The 20,764-nt window shown below is 41.3% G+C and overlaps 2 protein-coding genes across 3 annotated transcripts; one reads left to right on the top strand and one right to left on the bottom strand.

The window, feature by feature from the left end:
• Nucleotides 1-9,845, bottom strand: CHCHD4 (coiled-coil-helix-coiled-coil-helix domain containing 4). Its single transcript, XM_051788896.1, has 3 exons — nucleotides 9,689-9,845; nucleotides 7,724-7,822; nucleotides 1-1,163 (listed from the first exon to the last, which is right to left on the bottom strand). Exons 1-3 carry the CDS (start codon nucleotides 9,708-9,710, stop codon nucleotides 874-876), a joined length of 411 nt encoding a protein of 136 aa, XP_051644856.1. The 5' UTR covers nucleotides 9,711-9,845; the 3' UTR covers nucleotides 1-873.
• A 140-nt stretch (nucleotides 9,846-9,985) lies between these two features.
• On the top strand, nucleotides 9,986-20,515 carry TMEM43 (transmembrane protein 43). Of its 2 annotated transcripts, none has more exons than XM_051788895.1 (12): nucleotides 9,986-10,157; nucleotides 10,839-10,988; nucleotides 11,957-12,091; nucleotides 12,381-12,475; nucleotides 13,322-13,371; nucleotides 15,026-15,095; nucleotides 15,728-15,798; nucleotides 15,964-16,085; nucleotides 16,699-16,773; nucleotides 16,855-16,956; nucleotides 18,422-18,539; nucleotides 19,504-20,515. In XM_051788895.1, the coding sequence occupies exons 1-12, from the start codon at nucleotides 10,146-10,148 to the stop codon at nucleotides 19,704-19,706; spliced, it is 1,203 nt and encodes a 400-aa protein (XP_051644855.1). In that variant the 5' UTR covers nucleotides 9,986-10,145; the 3' UTR covers nucleotides 19,707-20,515. The 2 variants fall into 2 exon arrangements, with proteins under 2 accessions (XP_051644855.1, XP_051644853.1); XM_051788893.1 differs by having other exon boundaries at nucleotides 10,836-10,988.
• Nucleotides 20,516-20,764: the final 249 nt, after the last annotated feature.

Here is a 20,764-nt window from a genome sequence, read left to right as displayed (position 1 = left end):
TGAAGGTAAAAAGTATTTGCTTTTTAATATGCATTTAAGTCACAGTATCTATTTTGAGATCATTACACCAGGTAACAATTTATTGTATTCTCAAAGTATTTTACAAGTGCCCATCTATACATTGAAGGAGTAGGTACTGAAGAAACCCAAACCTTGTGGTTTCAGAGCAAAAATAAAGCTAGTGACCAACATTCTTTCCATTCATCTTTATCATCAGTTGCACAACACACTATTTTTAAAAATGCAAAAACCATCACAATAAGTAAATCAAATCAAAGATGTGCATTTCAACATTTTTCTGGCAGTCCTGATCTGATGCCAGTACTAAAATGCAACCATAATCTAGTTAGGACCATTTGAAATTATTTGAGAAATTCTGGATTTATGCCATTTTCAATGTCCTGTATCACTCTGGCAAAAAAAACCCCCTAACAGCTCTTTAAGGAAAAACAATCATTTAATGCAGTTTCTATTGGTGGAACAGAATACATTCAAAAAGAGCAGCTATTGATCAGAACATACTGAAATGAAGACAGACCTGGTGTACCAGTGAAAATTTAGCTGAAAGCTATGTATTTCAAGACATTATTCAAGTCAAAACTCAAGGAAAACTTGAGGGTAAAAAAACAGCTGTTAAAGTATTAACTGTGTCTGATAGCAGGTTACACAGTACATACACACACTCATTCCTTCTGCAGTATTTATTTGCAAGGCTGTAGCTCTGAGATTTCTCCTTCGCCAATAAATTATTTACTATGATATAGTGCACAGAACGTGGTGAAACATTTCCTCACTACTCAGGAGACAGACACACTGCAAAAGTCCATGTCTCTGAACATGAGAAATGGAGACGAGAGCCTCCTTGCATCTTCATTAGCTAGACCCCTTCTCCTCTTTGGCAGCAGAGCCCTCCACAGAAGCAGCTTCCAAATCTTTGCTGGACTTCTCTTCATTTTCATCCTCTTGAGGGTAAAGATCCGGGTATTTTTGCATGCATTCCTGCATGGCACGGAATTGGTCCACACAGTCTGATCCCTTTATTTCTTCTGTGCTATAGTGGAAACAAGAAAAGGCTGACTTGAACTGTTCCCCACAGGGACCACTAGCCATTCCACCCAGACACGGGCAATTCCAATTGATATCTCCATTGGGCAATATCAATCCTGAACAAACAAGAGAGAAGAAAAGTTAAGCGCTCCTTCCAAAATTTGATTTAATTCAGTGACAGCTTCTAGGCTGCAGGTGAAGTGAAGTACTAATAATGCCACATTAGCTGTGGAGCTTTAAGTGTGGTAAACACCTTTCACTTCCCGGCCAGTCTGTTTCTCTCTCTGATCTGTATAATCCTTTAATAAGCACAAGTGAAATTAGTTCTCTATCCATCTCTGAATTAAGTCTCTCTCTAGACTACAGGCCACTGAGACTATTCTAAGGGAGCTACAAAACACATAGAAGTCAAGTCAATCCACTTGCCAGACTCTGTCAGGGGAACAACAGAAAGCATTAAAATCATGTCATACAAGTAATAAGAATTTAAATTAAGGCTAGAAATCTTTTATATCAAACTGAATGGATGAATTTTTCTTTGTTTTTAATGAACTCTGAAATACTAACCCACAATTTTCCCCCTTCAAGTTTGAACTGGAAGACCACAATTACAACAATAAAAATCAGTATATCTGTAAAATGCAGATTAAGTCACGTGCCACAGAACACAAGGAACAGAGAACAGAGCATGCCAGCCTGTCTGCTTGCCAGAAAACAAATTGCACTTTAGATCACAACTGAAGGGAGTTAAGATTTACTTAAGACTCTAAACTGGAACAGCTTCTGCTCTGGAACAGTTAAAGCCACCATAGAAATACTTCACTGATGGAATGGTAAGGTGAAGATTTAAGGGTCTAGGTTCTTTGAGATACCAACTGATTTGCACAATGAAGGTCAAGAGCAAGCCAGAGAACTTCTTTTCTCTAAGTTTTAGAAATTCAATATAACAGAGTTGGTCATGGGGGCTTCTAGAGTCTTTAAAAGATTTCTTTAAGGTAATACATCTCCATTTTCTTTCCCTATCTTGTATGAACACACATGCAGGTATGTTCATCTATGAAGAACAAGAGCAATACTGTGCTATCATCCAAGCTGGTTTCTTCTCCATTTGAACAGTTTACTCTCCTCCTCTTTAGCAGACTTTCCTAACTTCATCTCCAGGTTGAGTTTCTGTAGAAGCAGACAGCATGTGCATAAACCTGAAGTTTAAGCACTTTCCCTACAGAAGGGGGTATTAAAATACCACTGGCAGAGCATTAATTCTGATTCAAACATGAAATTATATTTAGGGCCTGATAAAACTTAATGTTAACTAAAATACTGCCATGGAATGCAAGAAACCAATTTATTGTCTTTGTCCTGTGGGATCATGAAGTTCCAGTTTTTCTCCCAGGTGTAACTCCTTGGACACCAGGCTGCAATATCATGAATCTTAGACTGGTACAGCAAAAGCAGCTCAATCATTTATTGCTACATTAGAAGGAATATTTTACTCTAATTTGCAATGGATCAATGATGTGCTTTAACTCAGCCAATGCAGTTCAGCAGAAAATTACACTGAGTCAGTCAAATCTCGGTGTTGCTCAGCCTTGTTTTTCATTACAGAAAGTAAAAACCTCCTTAGCGTGACTTAAGTCAACTACAGTAATATTCACATTTTTTTCAGAGATCACGCTTTATTTGGCAAGAGAGTTTTGTAAAGTATCTCTGATAATCACTTTACTGAGAAGATAAAACCTAGTCCAGTGCATCAGGGCATCTCTAGCTGCCTGGATGAAAAGCAGCACTTCTGAGACAAGAAAATGGGTGGCTGGTGCCAGATTCCTCATTGCCAAAGACTACATAAAGCAGAAAGAAGTTAATCATACAGTACAACTTGCTTTGATAACTAGATTTTGAAGTCTTATATGCCTCCCTGCTAACATCAACCAGTCATTTTAAAGTAATTTTTATAATACTTTGAAAAGAAAAAAATACACGAAGTTTTGAAATGTTCCTGAAGACACCACAGCAATAAAATTACTGTAATATAATTCTCTTAAAATAGATTTCTCCTTTTAGAACCAGAACTGCCTCGTAAGCATGCAAATTTTAACAATATAAAAGTTATCCCATAAACAATACATCCTATATCACAAGAGCATTGACTTGCACCTATTTGGTCACTGAAATAGCATCAGTTTCAGATGTTTTATGCACAGAAATCATGCTTTAAAAAAACCCAAGCAAAAACACAGATGAATAAGGCAAGCATTTCCTCATTGACAATCACAGCAGAGTTCACACGTCAATGAGTAAGTGTATCAGCCAGCTTAGAGCACAATTAAATCGGAAACAGATTTCAGCCGCCGCTCTCCCTGAATCACAAGCCTGCAATAGACAGGATTATTATTTTAAAGTAAAACCGAATTAAAATTTGTTTCAAATACAACCTGAACCTCACTGATTCAGTGGGTTGTAATCTACTTGAGCCTGCACTTGGGGAAGAAAATACAAGGCTGTTTACACCACAGCAGATCCAGGTTTGTGTTAACAATCGATTGCTGACATCACATAATCTAATCCCTCATGGCTCACGGAATCTGTTAATACCATGGATGGAGGCAGGTCCATCTGCATCTTTGTCAACACTTGTCTTTGGACTTGGTGTAATGAAGTCCCACTGTTGTTCTGAGAAAAGTTTCTTTCCTGTTATATGACAAACATTTCAGTAACAAGTTTATCTGCCAGTGATTCACAGTATAAGATGACAGACACATGGGAAGCAGGAATGAAAGGGACACCACCAGTCACAAAAACAGTCCGGTACATCTGATCACTCATCAAGTTATTTCTTAAAAGAAATAACTTCATCACTCCTCTGTAGAAACCACATTAAAACTGTCTCTAAAATAAGATGACAGGAACAAGCCTGGAAAAACAGAAGGGAAAGAGCAGCAACAATCTGTGTCTGAGGTCCAATTCCACAAGTGCTTTTAGCCAACTTTCCCATCATAGCTGTAATGCTAATAAAAATTACTTCGCATGCATAAAACTCATCAGTGCCTTCTTCATATAAGCTTAATAAGAAATTATTCTAACTTATGGCAGCAAAGATCTCAGGAAAAACAGGGATCTTTCATGTTTAAATTCCGTCATCTGCAACACACAGGACTAGAAACGAGCTTTACAGTAAGAATGCTATTTCAAAACTGCTGCAGTGAATTCTTAATTTGTTTTCATCAGCCACAGCTGTCAAGAGGCACATACAGTGAACCGTGAGCTACACTGCAATATGACATGCTAACTTAAACTTCTGTCTGATTTGCCTGCCTTTCCTATTCACATGGCTTCTTTAATTTCAATGTTTTTGATTTAAAGCAAGTCATTAACATTTTGCTGACCAAAATCTCCTAAGCGATACAACAACAAAAAATATTGATAGAAATAAGAATACTACACAAATTTATTTTCTTCCAAGGGAAACACAACTCATGTTTTCCTGAATGATCTACTGACTCAAGCACACTGTTGAAAGACTAATGTATGTTAATATCTGGGGCATAATGAGAACTTAAAAAAAATACCAAACTACATGTTTATCTTAAATATGAAAACCCACTACAAAACCCCAAAATTTTAAACAAAATTTTCAGATGTATTAGAAAACAATGCAGATTATGGTGGATCTGTATAATGAATCTACTCTTTCCTAGGTACGACTGGTCTGTATAGCACAGCAGAAAAGATCAGAAGAGTCATTCCAGTTAATTATACAACAGAATTTGAACACTGGAAACCAAGTCTTCTATTCAAAGCAGAAGCTAAATGAGAAAAGCCTGCACATTACGTTATGTACAGCAAATCTCTTTCCAATTTTCACTTAAATAAAAGCCACGCAAGCCACAGCTGCTGCACTTCAACATATTCCAAACCATTTGGCCCCCAAGTTTCACTCCCATTAGATGCAGCTACATTCTGTGATATGTCAATTGTTTCTCTGCTCTGATCTAATGCACTGTAGCCCTCGGTCGCTCAAGTGAGTTTTCAGAGAACCTGTAAAACATGGCAGTAACTCACCACATGCTAAAAAACCCTCAACAAACTAACAAACAAAACCCAACAACAACATGCCCTCCCCAAACTTATTAACAGAATTTAAATATAGTTTAGTTTGTTATTGTGAATCCCACAGACATACATTGTCACTGTAAGGTGTCCCTGACGTAACAACCTTCTGGCTTTCTGCCTTTTCTTCTCTGCTGTGCTGCTGAGGAAGCAAGTGACCTAACATGCTATAAATGCAGGATTGCTAGGAAAAAAAACCCTCTCCTCCTCACCACAGCCTTTCCATATCCAGCAAAATACACATAAAAGGAATCGATGAGTGTGGCATTCAAACAAAAAGGAAGTGGCTGTTTTAATTTTGACTTGTTTATTACCCAAATATATGGCACAAGACTATATACTTGGGGTATATGCACAACTAGGAAAAGAGTCATTTAGGGCAGACAGGAGACAGAACAAAAAAAAAAAAAAAACCTCTTCAGATGTACAAAGAGAATTGTTTGCTATGTTCACATTCCAAATTTTGGTAGTATGTCTGCCATTATGCTATGTCTATGATGTCCACTGGAGATAAACACCCTTTCCTTTCCTCTTAAAAGACAGTGTCAAAAACAGACGTTTAGTTATAAGGCCAATATGAATCCATGTGCTGCAGCATGAATGTACTTAGCTAAAGAGCAGGCCACTTTGTTTAGCTGTACACCACAAAAAGTGACTGAACAGTAACAGTAAAATCTCCAAGGGTTTGTATGTTCTCCAGATGTGATATCTAGAAAAAGTAGCTTTGTTTTATTTTTCAAGCAGTCTCCAGTTTTCCAGAGGAAACAGAAAGCCACAGAAAAGGAATGGGGAACTTAATTCTACCATCTGATCATTAGAGGCTGTTAACTCTTCACTTAACAGACCAATACTGGATTTCAAATTTGCCTGAGACAGGAATTAAAAACTCAGATTTTGTTTCATTTCCACATGTAATACTGACAGGAACAAGTACTCCTCAAAATGAGCTCTCCTCAGACACTGTTTGCCAGCTAAGGATGAACTGCTTTAGGTGTATCATTTTTAGGTTCCATCTTCCATTTTAGTCAAGGTAGTAACAGATACAAGTGCCACAATGATTTTATTGTCTGCAGGGGTCTTTAGCCAAAATCTTTGGGGGCTGAGGCACCATTCCCATGGTGAAGGTGATGACAAACACCAAAGCATAGACTGTTTCCACCAAATAGGCAGTTTGGGTATTAGGTCCTAGCCAGCAAAGCAACCTACCTGAAAACACAAGGTAGGATTCCTGACAGATACTAAAATGCACTTTTTAAATAGCCTTCTGCAACTGAATTTCTCTCATTGTTCTCATTTGGGTCATTATAACATTGAACAGACTAATCACTGCTGATAAGCAAAACTTTTAGTTATATAGTTGACTACATTCAGTTGTAATGAGGCCAAAATAGGCAGATAAATGCAAAATCACTTCACCACAAATCTATGTATAAAAAAAGGTATTTTAATGACTCATGAAGACATGATTGAAATTACACTACATACTGTATCAGCTAACAGAAACCCTGTGTGCTCCAGCTGCCAAACTGTGCTTAAATGCTGCCCTCTAAAGGTCTCAGAGCCACTGGCATAACTTTCAGTTTCTAACAAAATTTCAAGAAGAGTGAAGAATTTACTTCAATCTCAGTGAAGCTGAAACCAATGAAATCACCTCACACAAAGTGAAGAGGCTAAAAGACCTGCAAACAGAGACTATTAGAAAAAAAATAATCTAAATTTGCAGATGTTCATGATAATTATTAACCTAGGGCAAGATTATATAATCATCATGATAGGAAGATTATATCATTTACCCATTAGAAACAATCTAAAATAAACTCTGTGCAACCAGACTATTATGAGTCTTGGTCTCAGAAGTATTTTGCTCTCTTAAATCTTTATTTGCAGGTTAGACCTACTTCATGTAAGACCTGAAATCTTCACTGAAAACTTCCATCTTTTCAAGGCAAGATTATTACAGTTGAAAACTCAGTAATTTGAACTTACCTGTTATGTACCATTGAAAGACATTACTACAATTATTGATTATATTGCTATGAGTATAGTACAGCACTAGCCAGACATAACTGGCCTAAAATCAGATATCCAGAGATCACCAAATTACAATTTCAGGGGTAAACAGGCAGGTGAGCAACTCACATCAATGACAGTGGTACGTAACTCATGCCAGTTTCTCTAAAAATTGTGTGGTGTCACTGAAAACAGTGAAAAAATACCATCATTTTCACTGATTCAGCTCTAACTTTGTTAATAAAAGAATAAAAGGAAAAGGTTTTTCTGGATATCCCTGGCTAATAACCAAGACTAAAAGCCATCAAGTGATTATTTGAGCAGGCCTCTGCAAAAAAATCATTACAAGTGTAGGAAAAAAAACACTGTAAAGAAAGCATGTCATTTGTGATGCCCTAACTTGGCAGTTAAAATCACCAAAAGTTTGGGTGTTTATGTGCTGCACAACCAACTGCCCTCAGTGTCTAAAAATTAATAATTTTTACCTAATTTGTTTTCTTTTATTGGTTTTACATGTGGTGTACCACTCCTTACTTTTGTTCTTCTCCTCACTACTGACCTTGTTCTTCGTAAGGGTCATCTGGGTCATCTGCAACCAGCTCAGCACTGCTCGGTGTCTCATGGTCCTCCTTGGTCGCAAATATAATTCTGTCTTTTCCTACCACACAGGAAACAAGAAGTTCAGATAAATCTGAGACAGAAAGAGAGTCATTTACAAAATGGCCACAAGGTAGTGAGATATTCATCGTGATGCACTGATGTTAATGGTGACTGAATTCTGTTGTACTTAACCATCATCTTCAACTATTGGCTCAGTGGAACTCATACACACTGAAATTCTATTCTTCTAAAGTTCTAATTTTCACAGCAACGTCCTGTAATGGCTGCAGATCACAGTACAGTTCACTGAACTTTGAAATTAAAAAGCTGTTTCAAAACAAGCTCAAACTACCCTGTTACCAGGACTAACACAGACAAAGGAGTTAGACTAAAAAAAAAAGAAGAGCGAAAGAAAAAACCACACTAAATAACTGTTCAATAGGATGCTTATTAATAACAGTGCTCTTCATTAAAGACTAGTGTAATATTTTACAGTAATCATCTGAATTAAATATTGAAGAGAACCATCACGGTGCAGAACTAACTATACTGACAGGTGCTGTGAACATTCCCAAGGACAGAAACCCAAAAGACAATACTTCCTGCTCTTGGGCCACTCTTGATTTAACCAAAAAGTTCCATTGCGGGGTGGGGAGGCTTGGCTGGAAACCCGAGTGGTTTTCTAACAACTCTGTAAAACTGTAACAGACACTCCAAGGCAGGCACAAGCAGAAAAGAACAGCTACCTGAAACTCTTTTCAGTGCCCAACTGAGTGGTCATTGAGCAGAAAAAAATAGTAAAGTCCCCAAGAATTCTCCCAATTCATAAAGTCACTACAGTGACTCGGTGTATTAGAAATTAGGATCTTCTGGCCATGTGACCTCAGCCAGCAGAGGTTCACTAACTTCCTTTACTTTGCTCAGTAACCAAACATGCATTTGAACATGTCTGAGAAACAAATACATCGAAAACCTTTTAAAAGGGAAACTATTCTGGCAACTCTGCATTGTACTCCAGCAAACTTTAAAATATGGAATGTTAACTTATATAAATGGAATTAGAAACAAGTGAACTCTAACTCCTGTCGCTGTAATTTTGTAGGGTTGCATAAGGCAGCTTACAGATCTCGAAAAACTAAATAAAGGACACCATAAAGCATAAAAGAGGTCCATAGGTTATGACTGCCTCACCGTGGTTTATAACCAGCATTCATTGTGCCAAAGTTTGTAACTTAAAAATGGCATTTAGAACTACAGAACGGCTTTGGTTTGTTTTTGTTGTTTTTTTTTTCTAGTTTGAAAGTTTACATTTATCCACTTTGCATTACTTAAGAGGTCGGGGATATATACACACATACATCCATATATATATATATATGGATGTATACATATATACCTATATATATATACAGAAAAATATGGATATATATCTCCCATTGTAAGAAATGGTCCAGCCTTATAAACACCACAACCCGTACAACACGATACAGACACATAAAGCTCGCGCTCTGCCCCCCCCCCGTCCACCTACCGCGTTTTCCTTAAGAAGGCAAAACGCGACACCTCTGGCCATTAAGCTAAACCAAAAGCGGTAACTTTAACCCCTGCGGGCGGGTGCCATCGCAGGACAGGGAGCCGCCCGCACTCCGCAGCAAAATCCGGTCCCTGCGGGGCTCTCCCGCCGCGCTCCGGCCCTTCCCAGCCCGCGCCCGGGGCTCGGCGCCCTCCCCGCCTCATGGCCCCGCCGCGCTTCCCGCCCTCCGCCAGGGGAAGGGTCGGAGCGGCAGCGCTGCCTCTTCCCCCCTCCGCCTGCGCCTTCCCCTCACGAACGGGCGGTCACCCCTCGGCGCCCCCACCCCGCCCCGGCCGCCTCAGGGCGAGCCCGTCCCGGCGGGGTGACATTGAGGAGGACACGCGGGCGCACCTTCCTGCCTGCAGTAGGACATGGCGGAGCCGGCCGGTGCCTCCCCCCGCAGCGCGCCGCGCTCTGGCCCCGCCGCTCCGCCGCTCCAGCACGGCCCGCACCGCTCCGGGCAGCGCCGCTCCACGCCGCGACCTCCCGCCTCCGGAAGCGCCTTCGCTGCCCGCCGGCGGCCGCTGACGCACCTCCTGAGGAGGGAGCTGCGGCTCCGCCAGGCCCGGCCCCGCCGCACTACAGCTCCCGCCCGCCCCGCGGGAGGAGGGAGGAAGGCAGGGAGAGAGGCAGGGAGAGAGGAAGGGCTTCCCGGCCGCGGCGGGAACTACGCGTCCCGGCGTGCGCCGCTGCGGGCGGGGAGCGGCTCGGGGGCGGGAGAGCCCTGAGGCGGAGGAGGGCGCGGCTGTCGGTGCGCGGCTGTTGTGGTCCCTGTGTGGTGGTACCCGGGGGGATCAACAGGCTCAAGATGTCGAGGAACGTAAGTGCTGCTCGCACCGGCCGCCCAGGCAGGCCCGTTCCCCCCACGAGGTGCCCTGGCTGGGGCCAGAGGCCTGGACGGGTCACAGCCCCCGGGCATCTCCAGAGGAGACGAAGAGAAGCCCCATCCCCTGCTTTGGCTGCTTGCGTGTTCTGATCTAAAGCTGCATCTTGGCAATCCCCCACAGCCCGCCTACACACAGATAAACCCCTGGGCTCTCACAGGACAGCAGCAGCGGTTTTGTTTTAAGCTATCGGGTTTTGTTGCCCTGGATGTAATTATTTTGAAGTATGCGGGCGCTCTGTCGCTGATGAGGTGAAGTGTAACTTGTTATTTATAGCGATGTTTTAGCTGGTCTGGAATTCAGAACTGTTACTCAGTTTGTCACGGCCTGAATGCAGGGCGTGGACACCAAATACAGAACCTAGAGACAAACTGGAGAAAGCTTGAACCACTGTGAAAGAAATCGGTTTTTTCCATCAGGCTGGAGTTTTATTTATTGATTGTATTTCTGATTTCAAAAGTGTGATGAGTCGTTTAATGAGTGTGGGAAAATTTTGGTCCGAGGCAAGAGGTGCTACTCTTTAGAGCAGTCGTATTAACAAAGCAAACAGACTTGTTTTGAAACGGAATGCTTTCCCCTTTCACACCAATATTGCATTTTTGGTTTATCTCCAACAGTTCTCTGACACTGGCAGCAGAAAAGAGCATGTTAAAATCACAAGTGAGTCCAAACCGGGGTTCTTGGAGAGGCTCAGCGAGACTTCTGGTGGCATGCTGATGGGACTTGTGACATTTCTTTTGGCTTTCTACCTTCTTTTTACCAATGAAGTAAGTGAAATATTGTCAGTGTTTGTACACAGTTTTATTACTTCGTCCATGAGAAGAAGAATTTATGTTTGGACAACCTGGTGCTTATGCTTGGGATATAAGAGAAGAGTGAAATCACAGGGCCACAGGTAGTATTTCTGTAGAACTGAGTGTAGTAGAGACAGTGGCCGTGTGTGGTGAGACAGAAGATGAGAGACTGATGCAGAAACAGTCTGTGGTATTATTGTAAGGGAATTGCATGAGCCAGCCACATTCCAGCCTTCTCTCTTTTCTTGGGATAACAAAAGGCCCTAATTTCTGGTGTTGTTACAATTGTGCTAAAGGAATTCATACCCCATGTTGCAAAACCAGGAGTGTTATTTACTAATTTATTCTCAGTGTTATTTTATATCTTGGTTTTAGGTTAAAAAAAAGAATAAGCAGGGAATCCTAGTACCTTACCATTGCAAACATACAGGCTTTGGCAGTTTTGGAGTGGGGGAGCATAATTTTGTGAATTTTCACCTAAGACTTCCTTTTGTACCTCTATACGAGGAAAAAGAACTACTCCCACTTTTGATGACTTTGCAGAAAAAAGCACACCATGACATCATGGTAAGGCAGGGGAAACTGCTGCCAGGAAGTCTCCTGGGTCTGTGGAAAAGGGACTATAATTTGCATCATTTTTGCAGTTATTCATGAACTATGAACAAAAGAGGTGAAGAGCTTTGGACCATTGTAGGAATAATTTATGTTTGAGAAGCTTAGTCAATGGTAATGGTCCCGCTGTGTGGGGAAGAAATACTGCCCCAAACTATGTCAGACACAGAGAGAGTGGAGAAGTACAAGTGTGTTTTGAAAATATGCCTTGAGGCTGAATACACAAGCATTCCTTGTGGTCCTCAGTTTAGTTGTCTTCTAACCTTTTTCACAAAACACTGCTGTGCCATTGATTCTCCACAAGTTGATTTTGGTTTTCTTGCTTGCAGGGACGAGCATTAAGGACAGCCAAATCTCTTGATGAGGGACTTTCTCTTGTGGTCCCTCTTGATACCATCCACAGTGTCTCACAGCAGAATGAAGGGAGACTGGTGCACTTGTCTGGTGCTCTGAGTACATCTAAGGTAAATGAAATAGTACCTTGAAGATATGAGTATTTCAGCTTTGGAGGGAAGGAAAAGTCTTTGCCAATTAAAGTTATGTTTGATATCCAGAAGAGATGTGTAGCTTTTCTCCTCCTCTGTAAGCATTGCCAGCTACCACCCAAACTTTATCCTGTATTCAAATGTGTGTAACATAGAGCTAACTGTGTCCAGGGAGGTATGTAAATGGGTTTGATAGTAAAAGTACAGTGTTTGAATTTGTGAGGTACAGCATTTCTACTGACTGGTGTTTTCTTTAACTTTTCCACAGCCCTTGTTTGACCCCAGCTACGGGCTTTCCATCCAGGCTGTCAAACTTAAGCGTAACGTGGAAATGTACCAGTGGGTAGAATATGAAGATTCCAAGTAAGTGAAAGTAATCTTTAGAAGTTCTTTATAAAACTGTTGTATTAACAGGATCCCCTCACAATTTTTTTGTAACTTCATTCAATCTCTTAATTTCTTTAGTACTTTAAATGTGTGCAAATTGAAGTTCTTAACTAAACCGAGACACGATTTCTTGATTTTTATAAGACTCTGATACCTTAATAATAAAAAAACAACATTAATTTCTAGATTTGAAAGTAAACTGGAAATTTTAGTTGTTTGAGAAACACTTGGGTTAGCTCATCATAGGCAATATTGCAGTCTTTGTACCTTTTCAAGGCAATTAACAAAACTAATGAGATGTTTGCTCGTAGTTGCAAACCAAATAGGGAAAATGTTTCTGCTATTACTAATAATTCCACTGACAGTAGTATGAAAGTTATTAGCTCTTAGGTAGGTCTGACTGCACAGAATTCGTGTTCCAGATGTCTTTCATGTCACAAAAAAAGTCAGAGGTTGTGAAGGTTTGAAAAACAATTTCTCAGTTTTAGCTTGCTTATGGTGCAACATCTGTAAAACATTTGATTTAGGTCAGCTCACTGTCTTTAATACTAGTTGTTCCTCATTGATCTAGTCAACACCTCCTTGTTGGAAACATGGGAATAAACAGGTTGTGACTGTTCAGCATTTGTGTGTAGTTTTCTCCTTGTACAGAGAATCTCTGTCTTCAGAGCCTGTAGTTCAGAGAAGAGTTAAGTCACGTGTGAAGATAAGTTTGTGTTGTCAGTGATCTGTCTGTTCATTTCATTTGTAAAGTGTATTCTGCCCTGAGCAGGGGTGTGTGTGCACTGTTTTGGTTCTCATCCCAAGCCCTTTTCTCTACAGGGAATATGAAGAGAATGGTGAGATTAAGAAAGAGACAAAGTATTCATACAGTAAGTTGATCAATGGAAAGTACCTTTTTTTATGCATGTAACTTTGGGCTTTTGTGTGTGTGTATTTTGTTTATTTTTGGTAAAACCTGAATTTTCTTCTTGGGAAAGTAAGGAAAGGAATGTGAAGAAATAAACAAAAGTTCTGATACCTAAACAAGCGGCAGAACCTCTTTTCTTGAGCTAACTGAGGTGAAAGGAGATGTGCTGTTAGCAGAAAGTACTGCAGAAAACCTGAGTCTTGTCCTGGAACTGCTAAAGGTTCAGAGCAGCATCCAGGGATAGAAGGCTCCAGAAACAGGACTCACAAGGCCCCCAGTGACAGGAAATGGGCAGAGATGGAAGTTTGTTCAAAGCTACACCTGAGATTACACTTCAGACATGGAGTAACTGGGCATTTATCAGCTGTGAGCAGCAGAGAATAGACAGGAAAGAGCAGTGTAGCTGCTGCCTCCTGTAAGGGAGCCTTTTGAAAACTTGTTTATGTGTTGATACCAGGTAATGAAAACCACCAGCACCTTCTGATGTGCACTGTGGCTTTTGTCAAAGGCTTTTTTGGCAGGAGCAGAACTGAGCGTGATATTCTGATCTGCCCAGGGGCAGGAAAATACTGAGTCATCATATTGCTGGAGATTGGTCTCTGTGCTTCATTTATCTCTGATTAAAGCTCATGGATGTGTAACGTGGGCGTGCAGCAGTTTCTGGGTGTGATCATGTAAAACTACCCAGCTCAGTGAAACCTTGGACTCTGCTGCATGGAGGTACATAAGGAGCAAAGCTAGTGGTTGTGAGCTGTGAAAAACAGCCTTATAGGCTGACAGGGAACAAAAAGAAATGCCATTTAAAAAACCAGCTGCCCTCTCAAGACTGATGGATTTTGTCCAGTGAATGTCTGTGTATTATTAGCTGTGGTGGGTTAGGCTTGGCTGGCAGCCAAGGACCCACACAGCTGCTTGCCTGCTTTCCTCCTCAGGGGTACTGGAGAAGAGACTGGGAAGAACAGGAATTAGAGAGCTTGTAGGTTGAAATAAAGATAGGGAGATGGCTTTCCAGTTGCCATTGTGGGCGAAACAGACTTGACTGGGGAAAATTAACTTAAATATTTTTTTTAATTGATAATAAATTAATTACTGAATCGGTGTTGGCAAAACACATTTGCTCTCACCCTTTTCCAGTATCAAGTTCAATCCAGACTCTTGTCCCTTTGCCTTCTGCCCCTTGTTATCACCACAGGTTACCCTCACTCCCTTTAGTGAGGGCTGGGGTTGGGCTTACAGTCAGTATGTGGTGGTTTCTCTCTGCCACTCTTTCCAGCTGGTTTCAGCAGAGCTCACAGCTCTTCCTCACAAAACCAGGTTATTCCCAAAGCGTGGAGCCAGGAATCAAAGCCTGATCATGGAAGATACCAGCAGCAAAGCTGAGTAAAGTTGAGTTACAATTTTATCCCTAACATTTATTTTTTTTCCCTAAATCCCACCATTCCCTCATAGGGATCTAGGAGGATGGATCTAAGTATCAGTACAGACTATCACATACATACCTTGATGTAAACAGTATTACTGGAAGTGTGACTTACAGCTGATTAATTGATTAAGAGGTGTCTTCAGTAACTCAGATCCAAGTGTCTTTTCCTCAACCTTCATATCATTCTGTTTAGATACAGAGTGGAAATCGGAAGTTGTGAACAGCAGAAACTTTGATAAAGAAATTGGACACAAAAACCCAAGGTAATGTTTCACCTGGCACAGTCCCTCTGGAGTCTGTCACTGGATCTGATCACAGATGAAAGCTAAATGACTAATTTCATAACACAGTGAAGTAGATGGAAACTGCTGTTCTTTTGGTAGTTGGGAGAATGAAGGTAAAGAAATTAGAGAGCAGTTCAGAGCTGCCTGGTGGGACCAGAATTAAGCTGTCCATTGGTAATGGCTGGGCATCAAGCTATTGTTAAATTACCCATGGACCTTGGGGTCTCTGTGGAGGAGAACTTGAATGGGTTCCTTTCTGGCTTTTATTGTCCTTTAGTGCAGTCTATTAGTAATTCTTTCTTTTTACAAGTAGAGGGTTAGAATAGCAGATGTCCCCTGAGCTTGTCATGCCACTTGCATGCTGCCTTTTCTAAATCAGTGTGCATAAGCTCACAGGCTTGTTTATGGCAATTGCCATATAGAATTTGTTTCTTATATCTCTCATCTGCAGCATTTTAGTTACACTATAATGTGCCATTTTTATTGCTGAGTTTTAGCTTGCTGGCCATTCTCCTGAGGTTTACCATAATACCTTTTCTGTGCCGTATATCACATACTGTAAAATAAGAGTTTGATTCTGGGACTAATCAGGGACTCTCTCTGTTCCTCAGTGCCATGGCTGTGGAGTCTTTCACTGCTGTTTCTCCTAACGTCCAGGTCGGCAGCTTTGTCCTTTCTAAGGGTAAGGATTGCTCTGTCCTGGCTTTGTGTCTGCTGTTGCATCAGCAGTGGACTTTGGTTCTTTTCACTGTAGCCATCGTGTCCAGTGACAATGGGGAAGCCAGCCAGCAAATTGGCTGTTCCAGGTTAGACACTGGGCCTCAGCGTGATACTTTGTTCTCCTTAGGTCTCGTGGATAAAATTGACAACTTCAAGCGGTTGAGCTTGGCAAACCTTGAGGATCCACATGCTGATGTTACCCGAGGAGGAGATTACTTTTATCACAGTGAGAACCCCAGGCGTCCAGAAGTAAGACAAGAAAGATAAACCAAAGCAGTGATTACTCTTAGGTGAAAAAGAAAGTGAGGCATGTCCCATTTCTATTTAAAGATATAGAAAATGGAGTACAGACCATCACACAGGATGACTCCCTTAGTGCAGTCCTTCAGCATGAGTTCTTCTCTTGCAGGAAGCTTCTGATCCTGCTTCTTTGTCTTCTGTTTTCTTGAGTCTGCCATGCTTTTAAATGGAAAGACATGGAATGGTGCTGGGAGGTGGGTTCTACCTCTGCCTTGCTGAAAGCAGTACAATGAAATGGCTTGTTGTCAGCTTGTGCTGCCTGATCTGCTCTGCCAAAAGATGAAATGAGTAGCGATGAACAAAGCATATAATTGGTGTTAATGTGCTCCTGCAGCTAAATCAGAGGGGGCATTGCAACACAGCTTTTGAGCTCTCCTGTTCCGGCTGTCAACTAGCCCTGAAAAAGTACAGCTTGGAAATCATTCTGGATATCCTCTGGCTTGACATAAACATTCAGAAGAAGTGTTACTACATAAAGGGTGTTCCCATGCTCAGTTGTCTTTCCTGTGATTCTCCTTTGTGAAACAATCTTTCTTGACTTCCATTCTTTTCTTATTTGTAGGTGGGAGACCTTCGTGTCTCGTTCTTCTATGCAGGTCTAAGTGGAGATGATCCTCATTTGGGCTCTGCTGATAAGGTGAATCTTCAGCTGTTTTTGTGTTTTGTAAACTCTGTTCCCAACTCAGTAACCAGTAAATACTTTTCCCTTTGTTCCAAGGTGACTGTGATTGCTCGCCAGCGAGGTGATCAGCTGGTTCCATATCACACCAAGTCTGGAGACGTCCTGGAGATCCTGTACCCTGGGGATCTCTCTGTGGAGGTGAGATACTACACTGTACTAGTGAAGGGTTAAAACTGGAGATGGTAGTGCAGAAGCAGCAGAGGAGCAAGCTCTCATTCTTCTTCAGGCCTGCTCTAATGGAGCAGATACTCAATGTAAACATTGGCTTTTCTCCCTCCTTTTTCTAGAACAACATGCTGTAGCCTGTCTTTGCCTTCCAGGTTCCTGCACGTTCTGTGTGTTGCAGAAAATGCCAAGCTTTGGCCAGTAACAGTCCATAATTTGGCTATAATAATTCCTGGGGGTTTTTTTTAATCCTCTTGTGATGCTTTTGAACATCCTTTGCTTTAAAGACTGTTTCTGCACCTTCTCATTTTGCTTTTATTTGCTCCTTCGTAGTTTCCTGCTTATACATTCATGCACGTGCTTTTGAAAAGGTGTCGTATAACAATAGTAAAAATCGGGCTTTAATTAAATAAACCATAGGAGGTATTCTCTCTTCAGCTCCTAATAACAGGACTTCAGGCTTGTTTGAAGTGTTTATTGCAATTGTGGCTGAGAAAGAACCTTCAGGCAGAGCATTATGCTCCAGTAAATCCTGCATGCTCCAGCAATTTGGTGGTTCATTTACTCCTTTTAGTAGGTTTGTTTCCATTAATGATTGTATCATGCCTTGCTGCAAAAAAACTCCCAGATGTCAAGAGTTTACAGGAGCTCCCAAAAACAGTTAAAAGGGCTTTTGTTTTGACTTGAAAGTAGCACTAGAATCCCCTCTCTGCTGTGAGCTTTGAATCTTCATTAGAATGAATTCTAGTTTGTTGAAAATTAACTCACTACAAATGAATAATTTGTAGAGTAGTTGTATGTACAAGTAATCAGTCAGTCATACACATTTAGTGCTTTATTATGTCCCAGCTGTCTTCATGTGAACATTTTCTAGAGCCAGAGGGTCACACAGCCCATTTTGAAAAAAATCTTAGAAGTCTTGCAGATAGATGCTTTGCTTTGCTTTGCCTGATGAAATGCAGAAATACCTTTTATCTTTTCTTCCCTTCCTCCTGCTTGCTCTCTTTCACACACCTTTCCTTCAGCCATCAGTGGATAGTATTGCCTTTTCTGTCTTCCTCTGAGCACAGTGAAGTCAGATCTTTCTGTCTTCAGTACAGTCACTTATTAGTATCTTGTTTTCCACCGTAATGTTGAATGTATCCAACTGCAGCAAAACCTGTGTGCTCTCTGCCTGTGGTTAGTGTCAAATGGTGCTTGTTAGGCTCTTAATTCAGGAAAAAATTCAGTTTCCCTCATGCTGCACTGTGCAATCTATTGCAGTGCACTGCCACACTGCACAAACAAAACCCTGTGGAATGAGCTGCAATGTACTTTCCACAAGAGAAATTGTACTCCTAAAATGCTGTTGGCTCTGATTTGCTCATAATATGCTGGAATTAAGAGGATCTGGAAAGAAATTGAGGAACAGGCTTCATGTCATGATGTTTGCTTTCAGGAGGTGTTTCAGAAGGAGCATCAGAGTAACACCATGAAGACCTGGGCCCTCCGTGCAGCAGGCTGGCTCTCAATGTTTGTAGGCATCAGCCTAATGACTCGAATCTTTTACACATTAGGTAAGATTTTTTACAGAAAGGTAAAATGATCTACAAATAGGATTGTAACCTCTAGAGAGTCTTCTTTTGCTCTCATATGCAGTTAATTAGTTTGGAGACCAGGAGGAATCTGGTTTGAACTCAGATTTGATTTGATCTGAAAGTCACTGTAGGCAACTGCAGGTAAACAGGATCCCAAAACCATCTGGTTGCTTTGTGAACACTAAAAATATCCCATGCAAATATCTGTTGCCAGTCTCAGAAGATCCAAGCCCAGTGCTTACCAAAATCAGAAGCCAAAGCACATGTTGGGCTGGTTTTTTCAAAAGGTGCTGCAAGACAATGACTTTCTGCACCCACATACAACTGGTCCCCCCCAACAGGTCCCAGTCAGTAGTTGTATGGAAATATGTCTTCGTGTCTGGTTATTCTACACCATTGTAAACAACAGCAAAGAAAGTTTTTGTTTATCTGTTTAACCTATAAAAATGCTGGAATAAAAACAGAAAAGCAGGACGATGCCTCAAACTTGTATAAATTTCAGACATCAAAGATATCATTTGCTTTGTAGCTGGGAACTTTTTTTTCTGATCTGTTTATCCATATACATGCTGCTGCAAGATCTACTGTTACCTGAAATTAATTTTCGTGCTAGCATCTTGTATCAGTTGCCCTAGACTTGTTCCATGGCTACAAGGCTATTCATCTCCTCTGCCTCTCAAGCCTTGGACAAGTCTTCAGACTTCATTTTGGATTATCTCCTGTCTGAAGAGATCACGATAGCCTTGCCTTATATATTTAGCTGCTGCTTAATTATCAAGTGCCTTGAGGATGCCTGGAATGCCTTATCCAGTGCTCATGATAAATAGCTCGAGTCTGTCTTTCGATTGCATTAGTTAGTGTGCAGGTCCTAGGCACAAACGAGACTTTCTTTTAAACTGTCATCCTGTCAACTGCTTTATCCCACGTTTAATTCTCTCTGCAGTGGACTGGTTTCCTGTTGTGAGGGATCTGGTTAACATTGGATTAAAAGCGTTTGCCTTCTGCGTGGCCACTTCGCTGTCACTCCTGACCATCTCCGTGGGGTGGCTCTTCTACCGCCCCCTCTGGGCTCTGCTCATCGCGCTGCTCGCCGTGGTTCCCGTCGTGGTGGCGAGATCTCGTGTTCCACCCAAGAAGCAGCAGTGAGAAGGAGGTGGTCGGGTCTTGAGCCGAATCCTGGTTAGAAACTTCTCAAGTGCATTTCTGTCCTGGCTCTTGCACTGTGCTTCCAGCAAATCACAGCTCAGCAGCGAGCACCAAGAGCTGGGGAGGGGGCTTGAATGGGACTGTTGATACACGTTATCCATGGGACTATAGGATGGTGTTTGTAGGAAGTCAGTGACATCAACTTGGGGGAAAAAAGCAGTTTGGAGTGTCTGTGTTGATGATAAGTTAGTGAACAAGCAGCTTTGTGCCTCTTACTGCTTAGTAATTCCCCTGATTTGAGAACTGGCAAGTCCTCACTGAAAGATGTGGGTGTGTTTTGGAGAAGGTGCCAGCTGGATCCTATGGACCATGGTTAGGTATCCTTAGGAAATACGTGTGTGTACCTGTCCCTGAAAACCCTCCCTCTGCTGCCTTTTCTAGTAGCACAGTCAGGAACATTCCTTTGCCTGATGCATTTGGCAGTGTGTGTGTTTAAAGGGAAAATTGCTTAGGCAAACTCCACACAATACTCATGTAAACCATGTGCTTCTGGACTGAGGATTTTCAAAGTAACTCAGTATAATGACTGGCCAGGTTAGCAGTGCTCTGAGGTCGGGCGAATTTATTAGGAGGCATTGATTTCCCCCAACCTTTTAAAAGTCTCTGAAGTTGTTCTTGATTAAGCATCCAAAATGATAGCCAGACTATACCATTGCATAAGTATTTCAAAAATTTAACTTCAAATCGCACTTAAGGGGATGCTCTGAGGTCACTAACCTGTAAATAAACAACCTGCTGCCTTGAAACAACATCAGCTTTTATAATTGAATATATAGTCTTTAAAATATTTGGGGTTTTTTTGCTGTGTATACTGTTTCTTTTGAATTTCACTTAGTAAGGACAATGAACATACTCCATGAAATTAAATAATGGAAATGTTTTGCCTGACTAGTTTTCATAGATTTTAGTAGCCTAAATTAAGAGCTTTGTATCATGTTAGAGGAATGCCTTCTTGTAGTGTTGTGATGGCTCATGTTTACATATTTCTGTTGTAACCA

This window comes from Manacus candei, unplaced genomic scaffold (assembly GCF_025592945.1).
Source record: "Manacus candei isolate 608988 ecotype Guabito, Panama unplaced genomic scaffold, ASM2559294v1 h1tg000025l, whole genome shotgun sequence".
NCBI lineage: Eukaryota > Metazoa > Chordata > Aves > Passeriformes > Pipridae > Manacus > Manacus candei.
This window is presented reverse-complemented; position numbering and strand designations above follow the sequence as displayed.

What these genes read in the sequence shown, in the direction of transcription:
- CHCHD4 (XM_051788896.1), bottom strand. Translation starts at nt 9,710, where the DNA reads ATGTCCTACTGCAGGCAGGAAG. An exon ending in GTCCTACTGCAGGCAGGAAG is followed by an intron (nt 7,823 to 9,688) that starts GTGCGCCCGCGT and finishes CCTGTGTGGTAG; the next exon opens with GAAAAGACAGAATTATATTT. An exon ending in TGACCCTTACGAAGAACAAG is followed by an intron (nt 1,164 to 7,723) that starts GTCAGTAGTGAG and finishes TTGTTTGTTCAG; the next exon opens with GATTGATATTGCCCAATGGA.
- TMEM43 (XM_051788893.1), top strand. An exon ending in GTGCTCTGAGTACATCTAAG is followed by an intron (nt 12,092 to 12,380) that starts GTAAATGAAATA and finishes ACTTTTCCACAG; the next exon opens with CCCTTGTTTGACCCCAGCTA. An exon ending in CTGGGGATCTCTCTGTGGAG is followed by an intron (nt 16,957 to 18,421) that starts GTGAGATACTAC and finishes GTTTGCTTTCAG; the next exon opens with GAGGTGTTTCAGAAGGAGCA.